The 21,480-nt window shown below is 40.0% G+C and overlaps 1 protein-coding gene across 1 annotated transcript in view; it reads left to right on the top strand.

Annotated features, from left to right (window-relative positions):
- Window positions 1-5,360: 5,360 nt before the first annotated feature.
- LOC104569619 (palladin-like) overlaps window positions 5,361-21,480 on the top strand; it is a 33,978-nt gene continuing 17,858 nt past the window's right edge. Inside the window, exons 1-2 of the mRNA XM_088528135.1 lie at window positions 5,361-6,077; window positions 18,928-19,063. Coding sequence (XP_088384261.1) covers window positions 5,563-6,077; window positions 18,928-19,063 — 651 coding nt within the window. The 5' untranslated portion in view covers window positions 5,361-5,562. The remainder of the gene's footprint in view (window positions 6,078-18,927; window positions 19,064-21,480) is intronic.

The raw sequence follows: 21,480 nt of genomic DNA on the forward strand, positions 1-21,480 counted from the left end.
ACGGGGCAGCTCTCAGCACTTTCTGCTCTTTATTATCAGACTGGTCTGCCTAGGACCCGGAAAGGCAAAACTGTATTTTATTATCCATCAATAAGTTGACAAATCATAGTGGGAGAAGAAAAAAATCATCCTGGATTTTATGCTGAAGATATTTGGATAGATGTATTTCTACTTAGATGTGTCTATATCTGTACATACACATTCTGATTCTTTTCATTCAGAATATTCCTGTACTTCCATTTCCGAGCTATGTTTAGTGCTTTTCTGTAGAACTGTGCTGTCTGTTTCTCAAAGAGCAGATCCCTGGAAGGGTTGTCAAGAGGCCAGTCTGCGTTGTCTCAAGGAAGACTTGAGGCAGAAGTGAGCCCGTTATTCTTCCATATAAGAGGTACACAGCACTCTTTCTTCCAAACAAAACTGTTTTCTTTCTGTCTGTTTTCCATTTGCTCCTTCCTGTTGTTAATATCTTGAGGAAGGATCAAGGAGAGCCCAAATCAGGAACTTTAGAAAGTGCTAGCATAGAAAAATGTATTTAATGTCAGGTCTTTATCTGCGGGGCTACACTGTGTTGTAAAACATAGAGTAAACCTCTGTGCTTTTATTAAATAGAATATACTAAGAAATGAAACGTAGGCTTTTTCTAGCAGTCATACAACCAGCTACCTGCACTGCCCAGCTCATAGTGCTGGCTCTAGATCCTTGCTCAGAGGCCTTGGAGTTATGGTTCATGGTGGTAGTTGCTACCTGTTTGGCCCTCCAAGCCAAGGGCTACCCACTTCATTTTCAGAGGAGTGACTCATTCATCATTCAACATTTTCTTGTAATCTTTTTTTGACAATTAAAGCAAAACTGAACTTAGCCGTTCTAATGGGGAAGACGAGGGGTGAGAAAGGATCTGCTGCCTCTGCCAGGGTCAAAAAGAGGAGCAGAAATGAGGCTGGAAAGGGGGGACGGTGCTGTGGTTTGCTGCCTCCACTCAGCAAGCAGCCCCTCAGCTGACACCTCCCTGCACACTGCAAAGCTTTTCATAAAATCTTAGAATGCTTATGGTTGGAAGGGACCTCTAGAGATCATCTAGTCCAACCCCCTGCACACGCAGGGTCACCTAGAGCACGTGGCACAGGACTGCGTCCAAGCGGGTTTGAAGATCTCCAGAGAAGGAGACTCCACAACCTCTCTGGGCAGCCTGTTCCAGTGCTCTGGCACCCTCACTGTCAAGAAATTTTTCCTTAAGTTCCTGTGGAACTTTTGGTGCTTCAGTTTGTGGCCAAACTTTTGCTGGTATGAAAAGCAAGCCTGATTTGCCAAGGCTTTAGCACAAGTGGTAACACCAGGGCCATTCACTGCTCCCCGTGGCCTATTAAAACTGGCACTTAGGCATTTTCCCTATGCCCAATACTGCCACTGAACGCTTGGAGAAGAGGCCGAGTTTGAGAGCAGCACTAAAGGACTGATTCTTCAAGATGCTGTGGCCAGCATGGAGTATGAGACATCCCATGTTCCCTCGTCCTAGGCAAGCCAGGAGACTTCAAGGTGCAAGTGAAAAGTGGAAGCATTTCAATCATTCATTCCATGAAATTAAGTCACTAAAAAGTGTAGCATATACAGACAGTGTTATTGAAAAATTTCAATTTCTGCAAGTATCTGTACCACTGTTACAGTAACAAAATTCCTTTACACTACTGCTAAGATATATTCGTGTGTGTATACGTACATATATATATGCATAGTGGTGAACTAAGTGCTTCAAAAGTCAGAATTTCCATCTGATTTTTAGCTGCATGAGCAAACAGAGCACTTTGCGCCATTGTTTCTGTGGGGTAGGAGCAACGCTGGTAATGAATACTGCAGTAGAGTTTTGAGCATCCTGAAGTTTGTATATGTCACTTGAAAAGTATGGGATCTAAGGCCCAGATGGAAAAGCTACTTGCTCAAGATCCCAGGGATAAGACTGTGAAATCAATTCAAGTCCCTCATTTTACTACTTTTCTGTCTGAAATGCTTCCTCCCTTGTACTAATTTGCACTGTATTGCAGATTTTTAAATTGGATGCTAGCCTCTTAGAATTAAAAAATCATATTTATACGATCTTATTTGTGGTACACGAACCTCTCTGCTGTTTTCTGTTTGCTATTGTTCTTGAGTAGTTGTAGTGGTTTTGAGGAAATACCCAAATCCCTGGCACCAATAAGGAGCCTTTGGGAGGTTGATGTAAATATAGTAGCTGTTAATACAGTGAGAGGATATATCTCTAATGGCAAGAGAAACTCCAGATCCTCATCCCTAATTGCTGAACAAATTGAGTTTCTTTCCCCTTCATCTTTGGATTCTCCCATCTCTTTCCATAGTTAAAAAAAAATGTACAAGAAATGGAAAACAACCTGAGATGAACATAAGTGAAGGTGAAAAGGCTGAGTCTGTTCGTTCTAGTAGCAGAATTAAGAAAAGATTAAGTATTGTGGACAATAAATCTGTACATGTTTGGACTGTAAATAATAACTGCATAAATTCTAGTTCTTGCCTGTCTTGTGATTAGTCAACTTTATTGATTTTTTCCTTTGCCCCAAGCTTTTTTTTTTTTTTCTTATTTACTTTCTTTGCCCACTTGCTGATAGGATTTAGCTAAAATTTACTTCTAGCCTTTCCTTCTTATGTTCCTGCAATTAATTGTTTGGTAAAACTGTATGAAAACCCCGAATGAGAAAAGGAATTTTATTCGCTATTGTTTATACAAGTTTGATATGTTCCCTCAAAGCATGTGTGCCCTTTAGAACACTGGGATTACAAAACACATTTCAGCTAATTGAAAAGAGGATGTAATTACAGTTAAACGATTTTTTCCTGTAATTCCATCCAAAGATTTTTTTTTTTAATTACTTTCTTTGTTTCAGTACTGGTGGAGACAATACACCCAGCCTATCCCATTACATCCTTTTGCCTGCTGGGTCCTTCTCTGGCACCGCAGCGTTACATGTCAGTGGCTTTCCCTGCAGAGCTGGCACTTCTGTCAGTGCTCTTGCAAAGTAACATTTGCAAATTCATTTGCCCTCCTCCCCCCCTTTTTTTTTGTTCCTCAAAGTGGCACATCCCTAGGATACATCTGCGTAAGATATTTTAATAAGTATAGGGCATCATCAGCTGTTTAAAAAATAGTTTTGGAGGTGGAGAGCATTCCATTGCAGACAAGAATCATGTGTTTCTACCACTGGAATGAAAATTTGCTGCAAGATCATCTTTGCTTTCCTTGCTATGTGGGCTGATGTGTGATTCTGTCTGCATGACACTTTTCAAGCAGCCCTAACTTGAAGGAAAAAAAAATAAAAACTCTTCCAAGAGCATTAGTGCTCTCCTTAGCTCGTATGATCCGTCTTACACGTGTGTATGTATTCCTGTGCCATCAGATCAAGAGGGTGCGTGCGTGGGGCAGCGGGTGCCTGCAGAGCTTCCGGGGCTGCTTTTCACGCTGCTTGTGTCGGTGCCACAGCGCGTGTCGTAGTATATGCACCACTGACAAGGCCATAGATGGTCATTTGTGTTATGCTGTTGCCTGGCACATGGCCACAGCACTTGGCAATGAAAAGAGAAAAGTCCCAAGACAAGGCAGTCTGGCTTTCAGCACATGTTGGGAAAGCAGAAAAACGTTGGAGGCAGATAAATTTCTTCTGTACCTAGCACGGCATTTTCATTGCCCTTTTATTTTAAGCCTTAGCCTTTTGGTAATAAACAAAAACACGGGGTGCAAGGGGAGAAACCTGTAACAGAAGTAAAAGTAAGTATGATTGCTACATAATTTTAGAGATGTTGACCAAGAATTGGTCTGCAAAGAAGCGACTGAAAGATACTGAATGAGCTGGAGGTGGTAGAGGACTTTCCTGTTAAATGTGACTTGAAGTGTTTCTGCCATCAGCAAAGATTATGGAAACTAAAAGAAACAAAACTGTGTACTGCACAAGTTGCTTTAGGCCATTTAGGGAAACGTTTGTATAGTTTACATAGCTTAGCATAGTTTTACATAGTTTAATAAAAATTGAAGAGTAAGCTGCAGTCCTTGTCTTAGCAGAAAGCGGAACTGATGGACATTTAGACTTTATTGGCAACATCCAAAAATAAATTCTAAAATGTGTGAGTGGAGTGCAGCCCCTTAGTCTTCTTACTGCAGTTTTTTTATTAAAGTGAAAAATATAATCACCTTAACTGAAATATATATTCTTGGTGAGATGACAGTTAAGAATGAACCGTCAATGTGATTAAAAAGACAAAAAACAACCGTTAAAGTAAATACTTGATTTCTCAGTTTTCTGGACCTGAACTGTCACACTCTTCTTTTTAATCTAAACAATCTCTTTGGCTTGAGATCATAACCAGAATTATTGTCAGAGAATATTTTCTGGGAAATGTGGATGGTTAGAGTATCAAAATTAATCTTAGGATGGAAAATATGATATTACCACTTATAATTTTGTTGCTACCAACAAAAGTATATTATTTTACCAGAATCATACATTCACATGCCATGCATTAAGTGGACAGATTCTAAAAGCTCTGCTCAAATGACCTAAAATATTTAATAAACGATGACACACTTGTATTTATTAAAGAATTTGTATATGAAATATACCAAAAAAATGCATATACTGAAACTTCATAGACATCTGGAGTACAGAGAGAAAGTTATCATTTCCAGCTGGAACATCACAGTTTTTAAGCAATTTGGTCTGATGAATTCTAAGATGAGAGACCACACAGTTGAGTTTGATCTCCATTTTCCTGGGGATCTTAGTTACATTGCACTGCTACTGCTTCAGCAGAACAGCAGTTAAAATAGACTGCTGAACTCTCATAAATGTTCCTGTCTCTCACTTTATTGTGTATTTTTTTTTCCTGCCAAGGAGCAAATAATAGGAAGGACATAATGTCATTTAAACAACCGTATGGTGGCAAAAAAAGCCAGTGCATGCTCTGGTTTCCCTCACTGCTGTGCGCTCAGCATTTGTGTTGACTTAGCTGTTTTGAGTGCTTCTGTGTACTTGGCTTTTAGTCTGTTCTTGTTCTACCCCAAAGTGTCTTCAGATTTTTTTTTTATAATTTGCCTTTTCAGAAAAAATAAAGTTCTTTTGATTTCTATTATGTGTGTACATTTTCCTCTCTTTTCTGGCATCAAAGAAGGCTTTTGTAGTGATGTTTTAGATCTTAAGAAATACGGCTATTCAAGATGCAAGTACTTTGAACTTTCCCTGACTTTCCTAAACCATAGCTCCTAAACCAGGTTTCTGACTTTCCTAAACCACAGCTCAGTGTTTGGAGTTTTTACCTCCTTCCCAACGAGCACCACATGTCTGATGGTCTTTTTCTTCTTTTTCTTTTTTGTTTTTTTTTTTGTACAGGGACCCTCTAAAAATACAGCAACTGCAGAACCAAATTCGTCTGGAGCAAGAAAGCAGCCAGCGGTATCATCACCACCAGCAACCCGACCACCATCTGCACCCTCCCTCTTCTCCTTCCTTTCCTCCTCCCCCCTCCTTCCAGGAGCTTGAAGCCAGCCAGTGTCTCACTTCTGTGCCAATGAGTATTCTCAACTCTCATACTTCTCCCACCATGCAGTCCTCCAGCTCCTTCAACTATGCTCGGCCTAAGCAGTTCATTGCTGCTCAGAACATCAGCCCTGCTTCGGGTTACGTGACTCCTTCCTCGGGATCATCTACATCCAGCCTTCCCTCTCCTATGTCTCCTACTGCTTCTCAGAAACAGTTTGGGAGAGCGCCTGTCCCGCCTTTCTCCCAGCAGTTTGCTCCAGAAGGGGAGTACCCATGGTCTCCTTCTTCTCCATCTCCTCCCCCGCCACCTCCACCTGTCTTTAGTCCAACCACAGCGTATCCCGTGTGCGATTCCTTTCCACTGCCACCTCCTCCACCCCCTCCTCTTCCTTCAGTTCCTTCCCCTTCCCACAGCATGTCTCCAACTCCTAGATTTTCTAATTCCGGCCAATCTCCAGCTGCTTTTCTCAGCTCCATGCTGCCATCCCAGCCACCACCTATTTCTGTCAATGCACTAGGGCTGCCCAAAGGAGTGACACCTCCGTAAGTATCAGCTAATGAGCTTCTTGCATTTGTAGCTTCTGTAGGTTGTATTGAAGATTATTGCACTTGTTTCATTTTATGCTTTTCTAGTGTCCTTTACTGTTATCTGCTACCTGAGAGGGAGAGATGCACGAGCTAGTTGTAAATTTGTCTATGCTAGAGATTAGTTACATAGTGGGTTTTTTTTATTTGTTTTTTTTTTCAGTCCTTGCAAGATTATGTAAGGGCCCTACAGTGGGAACAGGAGCAGGAAGAAACTGAAATTTTTAATTAGAGTTGATGTCTTTATGAAAGTGACAGCAAGAGGTTCTGCATGCCCAGGGCAGCAGGGGAGGAGCCTCAAGAAAACCCTTCTCATGGCCCAGTTATCTTAAGGTCACACATATGGTGATATTTCCAATCTCTATCCCCATTATTTCTGCACATAAAGATCAAGGAAAAGGCATTGTTTGGAAGTTCCTATAGCTTTGTATACATAGCTTAAAGTATAAAATATTGAAGTATACCCCTCACAACAAGATAATCATAATGGTGCCTTGTTGGCTTTTTCCTAGAGCTTTTTTTCTCTGTAATTTTGAAAGGAGAGGACTTTAACAGGGGATTTAGAAGAACACATGAAAACAACCAGAACCCCTCCTCCTAACAGCTCCACAGATTTTCTCTCCCCTTTTGTCTTCCCTCAAGGCCAAAGCATTATTTTGGAGCACGTCAGCTCCCATCATAGATCAGTTTGTCTTTCCACTGGCACGAGATTCTCATTCCATCCTTAAGAGAACAAAGAGAAATGCTGAAGAACAAGAATGAGAATAGCTGTATCCAAGGCTTATTTATAACTTTGTCTAGAAGTTTTTCTAAACATGTCTACAGTATCTAGGTGACTTGCTCAGCTACATACTGTTGCACTGGGAACTTCTGTTAATTCAATCCAAAATTTGCAAAGGAAGCAAATGAAAAGATAGATATCCAGTCATAAATCATGGATAATCTTTAAAAAGCATTTATATATCTGGACATATGGCTCATTATGAAATCTGGCCATAAAACAGAATTAAGAGAAAAATGAATAGTACCATTTACTCTTGCACTCAACCTAGCTGTGGTTTTCTGCCTTACTGTGTCCTTTGCACTCCCTGAGTTTCTTTATTGATACTGGCTGCTGAAAGTTATATGATCAATGTACTGACAGCTTGGCAGGTAAACACAGCCCGCAAAAACTGCAGTTGTGCCTCGTTTGCCAGAAGAGTCTCTAAAGCAGGTACAAGGTTCTGTGTGCATATTCAGATGTCCTGCACAGGACAGTCTGTTTTAGGCAGCTGTTGGGGACTTGATTCCCTCTTGACTTTCCCTTTTGTGTGCTACGATAGAGGGGGCAACAGCTCAGGCCTCTCCTGTATCCCACAGATGTTCAGGGCAGCCTCTTCCGCTGTGCTGCTGCACTCCCACGAGCCTGCTGTCACTTGAGGCCGAGCACGGTGCTCCCCCTCATTCCCTGCAGTCCTCAGCCACACGCATGGCCTGAGCCCTGCCAGGGCTGAGCCCTGTGGGTGCTGCGCGTTCCTCTTGCTGCTCGCTCCGTGGCCAGCCTGGGTGTGCATGTGGTGGCATCTTTCCCCAGCCAGGACATGGCAGCAGCCTCAGGTTCTGAGCCGGTGAGGTGCTGGGCTGGCTGTTCGGCCTGCAGCCGCTCAGCAAATGTGTCCACATGGGAGCTGGATCATGTTAACCACACTGGCTGTTTGTGTGTATAACTCATGTTTGTGTAGATGTATACACACACACAAAATGAACTTCTGTCATCTTAATTGCAATATGCAAACATCTAGAAGACATACTGCATGATGGAAAAGAAATCTATCGATATGTATCTCTGCCTGTTTCTTCCCTGGCCTCCTTGCTCATTTTACTCTCTTAAGCTACTAATGCCTCTGTCTTTTGACTCACTGACTGTGCTATATTTTGATCTTTCCCATCACTCTCCTGGCACTGTCTCCCGAGACTTTCTGTCCCCCCCACCATTACTTTTGATCTACCTCTGTTGATCTCCCTCCGCTTTGTGCTGCAATTCTGTTCTGGCTTTTTTTCTTCTTCCATTTTTTTTCGGTTTCCTCACCTTCTGCTCCATCGTTGCCAATCCTCTTTTCTTTAACGTATTTTAATTCTGCGATGTTACAATTTCTGAACCACTTGCTGTACTCAGTATTCTCAGCCTATAAGAATATCTCATTGTTAGAAGTAAACTTACCCCTGTTTGGCTTAAGGGTGAAATATGTTGTTTAATGTCACAAAGTAAGTCTTTGAGAGAGGAAATTCTCACCCAGGACCAGATTAACCCTTTGCATGTATGCCATCCCTTCTCTGTAATATTTCTGTCAGCTCTGCTTACTTGGGTACACTGCAATTCCTTGCATATGTGTGCAGTAATAGCGCGATCAACATGAGAGATCTTGGGCCTTAGTAGAAGTCTGAAACCTTTTTCTGAAGGCCCTTATGCTTTCACTTCCACTACTTTTAACAAGTAGAATGCTCTTAAGATAGTATTCCTGCCTATTTTCAGTGCTTTCATGTCTCCTTTTTCTTTCATTCTCACGTTTTGATTATATGGCCTTCTTACCATGATTGTTTATTTTCTTCTGTCGTGGGAATGGTTACCATGATACTGATAGCAAATATCTGAGTGAAAAAAATATTTTAGCCTTTTCAGAGCCTGTGATTATCATAAAACATTATTTGGCTGAGTAAAAAGTCCTGAAGGCTATTTCTGTAAATTATGCATATCAATATGCTGTGGAATTTATTGAATTATTGTTCAATTTTTCATGCATCTCATGCATACATGTTTCTTACACACCAAATCTTTACAAAATTACAGATCTGCCCCTAAATTATAAACTCCTCAAAATCAGTATGTAGCAGGCAACATTCTTATTTTCTTTTGATTACTTTTGTGCTGGAAACAAAATACAGATAAAACAATAAGCATTTCATCTGAAACTAATGGATGTTTAGATACGGTTAGAGACAGCAGCAAAGGAAGATTTCTGCAAAATAGAAGGTAAAGCAGCCGCTCTCTGGTGTTGTGCAGGCCAGTAGAGTCATCCTTGCTTCTCATGGCATCTGGCCTTCCCTCCATCAGCCTTCCTAATGCATTTCCTTTCCAGTATACATATCATCCGTGCCCTGCTACCAAGGGGAACGACTCCAAGGAAATGTTGTTCTTGTTATGTACAAGCTGAGACAAAATAAGTATGCTTTTTTTTTCTTCCTTGTAATTCATCTGTGAGTTCTGGGAAAATGAGCAGTAAATACCATACTGATGTTTCAGTAAGGGCTGAAATTTTCCTCTGCTGTGGACTCTCAGACTCTGTGGAAGTGACAGCATTATCTAAATACGTTTGGTCAAATGAATATTTTTTCTAGTCAGTAGATTTGGAGACGGTGACATTGTATTTTTGCCAACAAATTAGTCTTACAGCTTGGCCTGAAGCATGGGAACAGCTAGACATGAATTTACTGGATTTTATTTGGACATTTGAAACATGAAGAACAGCTTTATGTAGTTAGTACCTGGTAACTCACCATGAAGCATTTTGCAACAATGGTATGGAAAATGTTTCAGTGGAATAAAATGCATCTCATCTTTCCAGTAAGCTCCAGTCACATTGCAGTTATCAGCATTTTCAAACTTTGGCTCTAGCAATGTTAATGGAACAAGTTTTAGGAATAACTGTCTTTTCTGATTGGACAGATTTGAAAAATTGATATTTTGCCAGAGCATAGTCTTTATCAGATAGGAAGAGAAGTACTGGTAGAACTCCATAGCAAATTAAATACCTTTGAGAGTTATGAACACTTATTGCTTATTTCTGAGGTGAAAGCTGCCTGGAATATTACTGTTGGATACCATTCTTAAGAAGCTCTATTCTTTCTTTATTTTTCCTAAAGAAAAATCTATGAGCGGACATATACATTGGACTCGGGTTAGCATTCAGTTGCAAAAGACTTAAAAGGAACAAGGTCTGTGTGACATAAACCAGAACTGAGTCCTTTTTGAATTATTCTTTTTCTTCACATCTATATCTGTAGAAGCTTTACTATTCATCACAAAGAACTGAACTATTTATCTGAAAATAGGTAAGCATACATTTTAAATCACAGGAAAAGGTAAATTTAAGTCAAGCTTATATACTGACAAATGTGCATGAGCATAAGTGAAAGCAAAATTTAATCCCAGGAGAAGTAGTAAGTGAATATTTAATGAATAACGAACAAAAAGAATATAGATCTTTCTTCAAAAAATTGTGGAGTTAGTCATCAAACCTGGAGAAGTGGATTCTCTTTCTGAGTATTAAAAATTATGTATTGCCAGCTATATTATTATATTTTTAAAGGAACTGATGTATATAGTACTTTTTCTTTAAATAGTTATCTTTAAATAGTCTTCTTTAAATAGTTATTGCCTTAGTTGCAAGCAGGAAAATATCTGACAGTAGAGAATTGATGAAAACATGTCTGGCTTTAGTACTTTCTGGTTTCAGTATAAATCTTTCAAATGGAAAAGAAAACATCTCTTTAAAGACAAGATAGTCTGCAGTCTCTTGTAAAGTTGAATTAAATAGGCATTTATCACTATACATGATAAATTAGGTTGCTGTTTCTAGAACTTCAAAACAAACCTTAAAGTGGATTCTATGAGGACCATGAGAATAGGAACATCAGAGAGAGATCTGCATGTTGGGTTTTTTTTTCCTTACTTGAGTCCAGGCTGCCAGTCTGTTCTTCCAGCCTTGTACTGTGACTTGTGCATTGAATTCCCTCTCAGATATTACTGAGAGGTGAACTTTAGCAATCCTGATGTTCCTTGAGTTCGTTAGCAACGATGATGGCAACGTGGGAGAGGCTACGCTTCTGCGTGTTTTTATCTTGCAGCTTTTGACAGTCTTTCATTACAAATGCCAGCTTTTGTTTTAGAGAAAAATGTGTTGTTGTCCCATGTAGATCTGAGATTTATTTTTTCATGTTTTTTTAAGTTACATCTGTCAAAACTGCAAAAAAGTTGAGATTGCCTCCCATATGGCTGATTTAAAATAATGTTATGTTGGAGGGAGGCCTTTATTTTAAAATGCCGACAGCGTTTAAATGCAGGAGAGTGGTTGGGATGGTTCTTCTGCTATGAGGGAACTCATCTCCTCTCTGTATGGTACTTACTCATTAGTATCTGGAGTTGTCCTTGGGCTTGTGAAAGCACATCTGGAGACAAATATTTCTGTCGTTAGAAAAATTCCCACAAAAGTTCGTGTTTGGTTTCCTTTCCAACCTCCAGTTTTATAACATGGGTTCTCCCAGATTTCAATTTTATGTTGTGCAGACCTCTTAATCTATTGCTCATTAGATTGTTTTTTGTTTAAGGTTTCTTGCTTTAATATGCTTTAATATGTTATCTCTCCTCCTCTCCCGGTGACTTGGATCTTAATTGTTGCTATTAGGTCAACATCTGTGTGGTTTATCTAGGATACCAGATCTCCTCTTGTTGACTCTGCTAAGAAATCACTCAGATTAGGGGTCTCCCCCCACACACACACAATATGACACATTTTTAATATGTACATGCAAGTTGATATCATAAAATACTTACCATATCAACTTTATGAAATATGATAAATGCATGTTTGTTCCATTTCAGCTTTGAAATCCAGATTGTGCTCTGGATTTGATTTATTAAATCAAATTGCTCAAGAATAAACAGTGATCAAGAATCCAGCATGAAGGGGGAGGCATGCAAACAGTAGCCAAAATAACTGACCTCCTGTATCTTGACAGTCATTGCATCTGGAAGGCTTCATTTTCCAGATGTTTTTGATCCATTTCTTTTTCTCAATGATTGTTGCAGATAGTTAAGAATCTTGTAAGATGGCAAGTAAATTAACTAAAAGAACTAGTGCTTATACCTTTCTACTGCAAATAGAGACTGTGTGGTAATTCATTTATTTCAGTAAGATGTGCACCATGGCTTTATAGCTTTTTTTGGCCTATCAACATAGCCTGATGTCCTGCAGATTTTTCCTTACGAAGATTTTGTGTTACAGCTGTGTTCTTTCATGCAGGTCAGGATGCCACAGGGACAGTGATTGATGGTAATGGAAACCTTAGCAGCATTTCAGGAACTTGAAAAAGATGTTAATATTTTTGAAAGTAGTTCATTTTCTTGCCTAGATTTCTTACCTACATTCAGGAGCAGTCAGTTTTCTTCATTTCTTTAGCTTTGGCAAAATGCAAGAAACAGCCAGAAGGGCAGATAAAATTATCAGTTGCAAAATATGTAGTATTTTTTCGATTGATATCAAAATATCTGGACATCTTTTGAATAGCAAATTACACTTACATAGCTATAGTAACCAGTGCAGCCTGAAGCAAAGGAGAGGAGCTGAAAAGGAGGATGTAGAGACAATGGTTTGTATTTTAGTAAATAAAAATGTATTTTGAAAGATAAACCTTAGAAAAATAAATCGTTGGTAACAGACACACAGTTTGTAGGTCTCTTTGTTGTCAATCACTGAGGAGGTTCAAACAGGCTCAGAAATATGTATTATTCATGTCAGTTTTGATGCTGAGGAATTCCTTTCTTTTCTAAACATATTTTCATACCTTTTTCTTGGGTGGTAGAAATAGTTGAACTTTGTTACCTTAGTTTCATTTTGTTGAAGTCATCCGTATTCATGACTCTGCCTTGGGCATTCCCTTACCTTTAATGTCATGTTACTGAACAGAGCTGATTTCTAGCCTCCAAGATGAGGCAAAAACTAAATTCTAATGTGCAACTGCAGCTCCAAAGTTTGTGACCTGTTACTTACAGTAATTTTCTTCTTACTGTAAGTGAAAATGTGTTAAACGGACAGGAATTAATTGTATTTTTGGAAAGCTTTAGTTCTAAAAGAAGAATCAAGTTACTGTTCATTACCTCAGTACCAGAGAATTGATTTGGATTTCTGTGAAACTGAGCCATATTGGCTGCAAATAGGAATTTGTTCTTGGAAGGATAACAGCAGCCAGCCTGTTAGCCTTGTTTACACTGTAGAAGGTACATAGTAAAAGAAGGGGACTCTCCTCCAGCATGCACTCCATGTAATTAAAACATGAAAAGTACTGCTAGTTTGGCTCGTTTTCTAAACAAATGTTAGAGCAAACACTCAAAATGAAGGAGAGCCAAGCCAAAGTTGCAAAATTTTCTGCTGTCAGGAATTTGTTGTATGAATTCAGACGCCTGGATTTTGACAACTTCCTTACGCCCTTTCCATCCCAAAGAATTCAGACTTACGTGCTTATAGCTACGACTGTATTCAGCCACCCAGTGACTTAAGTGATGCTCATTTCAGAGGTGATTCAAAAATCACTGTGAATTTTAGCCTGATTCTCTCAAAGGCTGAGAATTTCTTTGCGTGTAGATGGTAGTTATTGCGTGCCTTGTGTGCCTAGGGCTAATGGTATCTATGTCTTTACACGTATCCTTTCCAACTGTATCCTACTGGCTTGAACACTCCTGAAACCTGTACCTCGAAAATTTCAGGCAAAGAATCAGCATATAAATAACACAAATCATTTGGCAGAATATTTTGTTTGTTGTTATTCTTGTGAGAAGATGAAAAGAAAGCATATGAACAACCAAGGAAGGAAGAAATCCTAAGACTTATAAATCAATAAATCACATAAGCTTAGTAAAAGATATTTGCAAAATCTACTGAAGAAAGTTTGTTGCCAGTCTGTCTGACCAATAAAAAGTCTCTCGCACTAAGGAGAGACTAAGGAGAGACTTGGAGGCCTGTGGCTAGTGGGGTCCCCCAGGGGTCAGTCCTTGGTCCAGTCCTGTTCAATTTTTCATCAATGACCTGGATGAAGGCACAGAGTGCTCCCTCAGCAAGTTTGCTGATGATACCAAACTGGGAGGAGTAGCCGATACCCCAGAGGGCTGTGCTGCCATCCAGAGGGACCTGGACAGATTGGACAACTGGGCGGTGAAAAACCTCATGCAATTCAACAAGGCCAAGTGCAAGGTCCTGCACCTGGGGAGGAATAACCCCAGACACCAGTACAGGCTGGGGACCAACCTTGTGGAGAGCAGCTCTGCGGAGAAAGACCTGGGTGTCATGGTGGATGACAAGTTGACCATGAGGCAGCAGTGTGCCCTCGTGGCCAAGAAGGCCAATGGGATCCTGGGGTGCATTAAGAAGAGCATCTCCAGCAGGTCGAGGGAGGTGATCCTGCCCCTCTACTCAGCCCTGGTGAGGCCACATCTGGAGTACTGTGTCCAGTTCTGGGCTCCACAGGACAAGAGGGATGTGGAGCTGCTGGAGAGAGTCCAGCGCAGGGCTACAAGGATGATCAGGGGCCTGGAACATCTGCCCTATGAGGAGAGGCTGAGGGAGCTGGGCCTGTTCAGCCTGGAGAAGAGAAGGCTGAGAGGGGATCTAATCAGTGTATATAAATACCTCAAGGGAGGGAGTGCAGAGGACAGGGATGGTCTCTTTTCAGTGGTGGCCACTGATAGGACTAGAGGAAATGGCCGGAAACTGAAACATCAAAAATTCCACAGGAACTTAAGGAAAAATTTCTTAACAGTGAGGGTGCCAGAGCACTGGAACAGGCTGCCCAGAGAGGTTGTGGAGTCTCCTTCTCTGGAGATCTTCAAAACCCGCTTGGATGCAGTCCTGTGCCACGTGCTTTAGGTGTCCCTGCGTATGCAGGGGGGTTGGACTAGATGATCTCTAGAGGTCCCTTCCAACCCTAAGCATTCTATGATTCTATGATTCTAATGGTGCTGTGCCTTGAAGGGCGGGTTCATTGGTGGCCTCCTATTTGTCTCCGTTGCTTTGTAGCTGTTCTGAAGTTCATCTCAAGAATGTCTCAGCAGCTGGCGTGTTGAGGGGTGTCTGTATGTATATACTTTGTATGCTTACATGTATACATGTATTTATATATGTAGAGAAAGAAGGAAAGGGATTCTGAATAGGCATGCAGATAGAACATCTGTAGGAAGAATTAAATTTTCTCATCTACCCAATATAAAGTAGTCCTGAGACAGAGAGGTTTCCTAAAGCCACTCGAAAGAACTTTGACTGGCGTTTGTTTTTATAAATATATTTCTAAACTGATGCCTTGCTTGGATACTTATAAAGTAAACTCAAATTCGTTTTTCAGACAAGTTGCCTTGACTGGCTTTTGGAGACTGCTCCCATACCTACTGTACAAAGCTCAGAATGCTCTGGCTTGTGAGCAGAGGTGTGGAAAGGTTGTTAGGGATTTTTCCTCTCATGTTAAAAACTACCAAAAATCCCCAGGCCATTGCTGAAAACTCTGCCTAGCCTGTTCTTAAATAAAAATTCCTTAGCTTCCCTACATAACTTGTTCCAGTGTTTAAGATATTATTGGTTGTGAAAGGAGAAAGGAGGAGAGTTCAACATTGTTTTTGTCTAACTGAGGTTTGTGTGTCCTGAAATTGTCTCCTTTATTGTCCTTAGTGAATGGCAGAATGGCAGAATGTCAGCTGTTTTCTGATGTCTTAAAATTTTGATTTACCTCCCTATACTCAGTATTCTCTTTTCCAGGTTAAATAAAACAGGATTTCTCCAACCTCACAGAAGTTATGTTTTAAAACCATCTTACCCTTTTCTTGCTTTCCAGTCTCCAATTAGCTGTGTTTTTTCTAAAGGATGGTGGTAGAACTAGACTCAGTCTCCAACAGCAAAGACTGAAACTTTGGACATAATGAAATAATTCTGAAAGAGAAATATAATTCTGAAACGCATTAGGATAAAACATGAAACATCATTATTTCATTCTAGTCTTTTCTTCTGAAATGCACAATATCTTAGTGCTACATTTACATCCATGTTGCTGTCATGTTTTGCACTTCTTTCCTATTTTTCTTATGAAGATTGTAATTGACAGTTGTTGCCTGAAATTAAGTTGCCACCTCTGCAAGGTCACTGTCATAAGCCAGTTTGTGAAATGTGCTTTTTATTTCACAGTTTTATTTCACTATTCCAATTGTTGGAATACTAAATGCTGAGCCTAGTATAGGCATTTGAAAGACCTCGTTGGTCTTTCTTCCAGTTTGACAGAGAAAACCTCATAATAACTCTTGGAATAGTTTTTCCAGACAGTTATGCAGCCCTTTAATAGAAATTTCAGCCAGACTTATGTTTCTTTAATTTGCTGGGGACTACAGTGCCGCAGAGGGCTTACTCAGAAGCTGTAAACTGAAATGCTACTTCTTTTTGTCTGTCTCCATGCCAGTCAGCCTGTCAGAAAGAGAAGCTGGCAGGGCTTGATGTGATTCCATTTTAATTGCCATATTATCCTATACTGTTTTGAAATGGGCTACAATGTTATTTTCTTGTGTTTAGTATGGACTTTGGACTGAGTGACATTATAATTCCCTTGGTACTCCTTTCCTCTCTTGAAATAGGTGTTTGCTTTCTGTTTTTCAGGTAATTGCTAATGCTTCAGAGGATGCTTTTACTTGGTCCTCAAAGTCCACTCCAGAGTACTTAGCCTATCACCCCTTTTCATGCAGTGTTGTGACTTTCTTGGGTGTAATGTAAATTTTTCCTTTATAATCTATTAAATGCCAAGTGTAAACTGGCCTTTTTCTGCTAACACTCTTACAGTTTTAATCATCTGAGTACAGAGCTTGTACAATGTGAAAGGAACACTTCATATCACTTGCAATTTTCAAGGCAGGATGCAGGTGTCCCTTGAGCTGGCATGGGACTTCTTCAAAGTGAAGCCAAAATCTGGCTCCCAAGTTGGACTGGGTGGAGTAAGAAAAGCTGGGAGGTGAAGGAAAAGGCTGTGAGTAAAGACATGGAGGGAGCTACAGATACCACTTTCCGTTAGCCTTCCAGCACTCAGTTAAGCCTTGTTGTGGGATCTTAGCTCTTCCCAGCTTCTTCTGGTCCATTTTCCTTTCATACCTTTACTGTCCCATAATCCTGCGTTATTGCAGCTTCTCTCCCCAAAAGAGGCTTTACCTGCTGCTCCTGCCTCCTCCATGTAGGTGAGGTGGTTTTCCTGACCGCTCCTTCCCCAAAGCTGTATCAGGATGAGTTTATTGTGCTTGTGACCAAATGCATCCCTAGCCGAACGCAGAGAAAATTACTCTGCTTGGTGAGTGACAAGAGCTCCAGCCAACTGCTGAATATACCTAGGGTGAGGGATGGGGTTCCCCTCCAATTCTCTGTGACACCAGGCAGACAGGCAGACGTTGGGCAGTGACATCTGCCTGTCTTGCTGCAGCTTGATGTGAAAATAATTCTTTTTACAAATACTTCACCCTTCTCCCATTTTGAAGTTACTTTCAGTAACAAGATATGAAATGTTTTAGCCATTTAGATATACCGTTTCCAATTATTGTCTTCTCCATCTATTAATTCCTTTTTGGCTTTTGACAGTGTATAATGTATTATTTCATTTTCAACTACAGCTAAAATTTACCATGAAAGACATTTTCTAAAGAACAAGGTTAATTTACGTATGTTATAGAAACATAATGCCCAAGAATATTCAGTAACTCTGTGTAATTCTGGATTCATTTCTTGTGTTGGTAATAAAATTGTTAAGTTCTGTGTGGGAAGGAAGATTGCCCATAATTGCTAGTCTCGTTTTTTTCCATCTCTCTCATCTGTGGAATCCTAAATTTGAAAGAATTTTAAGTGTTCCTTCCAGAAAGAAACATCACATGGTTCCTAGCATATCAAAGCAAAGGAAATATTTTAACTTAAAGCAACAGATGGGTTTAGATTCTAATTATAAACATTGTGATACATGAGAGGAGTTTGGCAATTTACCTGATTCCATATTTTGCAAAAGTCATTTCCAGGTAATGGGTTGAGCTGCAATTAAACACTGAAGTTTAGAGAGGGAAAAAAAAAAGGAAAAAAAAAAAGCAGCGGGGGGGGGCAAGAAATAGTATCAGTATTTTAAATGATATTGCATGATTTCACTGGAGAAATACAGTGTATTGCAAGTTTACAAAAGTGATAGCAACGTTTATTTCTTCATGACTTGAATGGTATCTCATCTTCATTAGGAAACACCATCATTGGGTTTTTCCAGCAATAAAGTCATCATAACATTACTGAAAAGCATTTAATATTAGTGCAGACAGGAGGAAAAAAAAAATTCCTGTGCGCTTCCAAAAAGTGGGAGTGACGCATCCTGGAATTGCAAGGACATCTTCCAGGCTGCTGTGAGGAACAGCTGAAATGGTTGTCATTCTGCTATGAAAGCCTGCTGCTGCATTCTGCTTTGCAGGAGTGATTTTATCTTTTGCCAGCATAGCCTGGACTCTGAATAACTGTTCTTTCAGAAATAACATTTACATATTGCCTTCTTGTATTCATAAAGATATGAAAAGTAAATATTAGGTTATGCACTGTGTTCAAAACTTTTACAAGAATTAGTTATTAAATAATTTAGGGAATTAATTATTAACTGCATTGTCATGCTTCTTTATGATCTTTATCCTTTATAGTAATCTAGTTTACCTTCCATTCCTGCTTATCTAGTTGTGCTTTCTCTTTCGTGCTTCTTGTCACTTTGCTTTAGTGTCATTGCTCATCAGCTTTCCCTTTGAGTGTGTTGTTTACAGGCTCTGCTTTCCCTTTCAGAGTTTTCTTTCTGTTAATTCTTGCATGAAGCATAATGTAAGTTATACATGATTGTATAGTAAGTGATATGCCTGTCCTCCAAAGGCAAAATGTATTTTTTTTTTCACTCACGTCAGGGCTTCATCCAGTAAGTCCTAAATACCAGCGATTTTGGGAAAACTCGTGAACTTTCTTATATTGTTTTGCAGGGGTTTTCCCAAGAAAACAGGCAGAACTGCCAGGATAGCATCAGATGAAGAGATTCAAGGGTCAAAAGATGCTGTAATTCAGGACCTGGAAAGAAAGCTTCGTTTCAAGGAAGACCTTTTGAACAATGGGCAACCGGTATGAAAACATAAAACACTCTGCGGAAAGAGAGTGGGCATCAAGAGTAGCTTTTCAGATATCTCATGTATAAATTAATTGTGAATATAGTATTTTTTATGTTTTAGAAAATTTTAATTGCATTTTCCAAAGCTGCATTTCCTTGAGTAATCAAACTGTATATTCTGGCCTATGAGTTCCCCTTGTGTTGGGCAACTTAGCTTGGAATTAGCAGAGCAGTGGAAGCCTGAAAGCTGATCTCCTGCAGCTACCCCGTGCAGCATGCGCTCCGGGGGCTCTTTGCTCTGGCCATTAGCACTGCCAGGTAGCCCTCAGCAGCATGTGCAAAGCACTTTATCAAGGGTTAACAATCTACTTGAAGAGACAAGACATAGATAAAGAGAGATAAAACGGGCAAGTGTAACAAACACTTGTAATATACTGTTGCAAGGTTCTCCATTAATTTTTGTGCATTTTAAGATATGCAGAAAAGATAAAATACTTCTTCCTGCTGAGAGCTGATAAGAAGCATCTTAGAACATCTAGAACTCTCCTAGAACTTGATTACAGTTATTAAAGGAGTGATTTGAATGTCTTTGAAGCAGAAATCTTTCTTTCTAAGAGGAATGTAATTTAAAAAACTGCATCCTCTCATCCACATTTTGTACACAAAAGGTTTTCAAAAGCATCCGAATGACTCGGGATACTTTTATGTCACTGAAAGTCAGGATGCTTTAGGTTTCCTAGCACCATATGCCTGTGTTTGTTAGAGTGTCTGAGATGGGGGCTGCAGTGCAGTTCAAGCCTGTTGCTTCAGACTCACTATTTGCAGAGGTGCTGGGTTCGCAGCAAGGAGGCCGGGTGAGGTGGGACTGTGTTGAGAGTGACTGGCACTGCGGTGCGCACCGGCTGCACGGGGTCTGCCACTGCCCTTCAGCATTGCGCAGAATGGCCCTCGCAGTGCAGAAGTTCAGGTTTTTCATGGGAGGGGAGCTCAACGTGCCTGATGATGCCTGTTTTGGAAAGTGAGCGAGATGTTTGGCCTGGACCTATGAGAGGAATGTCCTGAGAAAGCCCACATGGCCCCGGGAAGGCAAGCTGGGGTCAGGTGATGCGGTCGCTTGAACCGAGTTGACTCTGCTTTCGTGCTTGCCTTGAGGCTTTTGCCTTGCAGATTCCTGTCCTGGGTGATTCTGTTTGTGTAATCGTGGCTGTGGCCCTGGGAGTGATCGCAGAAGAAATTGAAGTGAAGAAAAGTTCATGAGTCGTTTAGAAGCTCATAACTAAGCCAAGATTAGTACCCAGTTTTTATAAGTCTTAGACTGATGCTTCAACTATAATGTCACATCTTTCTGAAAGTAATTAATTTTTTTTTAAGTATAGGCATTAGGTGGAGCTAGCATTTTACAATTTCCGTTTTTTTCCTGTATTTAATGGAGTGATTTAACCGTGCGTGAGTTTGCCTTCCACTTGCTGACAAAATTTTGTAATGTTATTTTGTAAGAAATTAGGTGCATGAAATGTGTTATTGAATGTAGAGGAAAAATAATAATGGAATAATTGTATTGTACACTTACAAGGTCTTTTATTTTTTTAACTTTCTCTCTTGTGAGTATAAACTGCCACTGTGCCTTTTTTAAGCACTGTCCTTAGTTTGCAAAAGAAAAAAAAGAAACAGAAATTAAAAATCTAAAAGAATTTTTCTTTTCTACAAAGCTGTCATTTTATTTTTGACAAAATAATCAAGTAGGGCAATATCTTCGTGGCATTTTTGGCAGAGTTTCTGCCCTGTAGTTCTAATGTAGAAATCGAGCAGAACGACTAGGAGTAAGATTTGGGTTGATTTGACATGCACTTGCTTGATGGCCATGCTGATTTAAGCGGTTTCTATTGCTCATTCACATCCAGGTTCCTGGCATGAGGGTGAAACAAATGGCAGTCAGGATATGGGTTGATTAAGCCAGAAGAGCCACTGGTAATGCAAAAAAAATGCATTACAACTGTAGCAGAGATTTTCAGTTAGAAACATATTGCTGCTCTCTTTTGTGAACAGTAAAAAAAGCTTTTCTTTCAAAGTAGCAGAAATTTAATTTAAAATAATGTTTGTTTCTAATTTTCATAAAAAGTTTCTGTGGGAGCCCAGGACACGGTAGCTAGCTCATAATAAACTATTTTCGAGTTCTCTAGATTCTCTCTTTGGAGAGAGAATAGGTGGCCGTCTGATTGTCACCTGGGTGACAGTCCTGGGTTTAAAAACAACACAAAAATTGTGGGCCACACATGCCTTATACTTTCAGTCCTGTTTGTGTATATGCGTGAGGAATATTTGTGGGAAGTTATTCTTTATTGATGAATAACCATATCAGTCTTTCCTGCTTATTTCTCTTTAGTAATTGTAATTCTGCTTAGAAGATGTGTTTGCTTTCTGTCAAAAGCAA

The sequence above is a fragment of the Tinamus guttatus genome, unplaced genomic scaffold (genome assembly GCF_059628265.1).
Source record: "Tinamus guttatus ecotype Peru unplaced genomic scaffold, ASM5962826v1 Tinamus_guttatus_pri_ptg000301l, whole genome shotgun sequence".
NCBI classification, from domain to species: Eukaryota; Metazoa; Chordata; class Aves; order Tinamiformes; family Tinamidae; genus Tinamus; species Tinamus guttatus.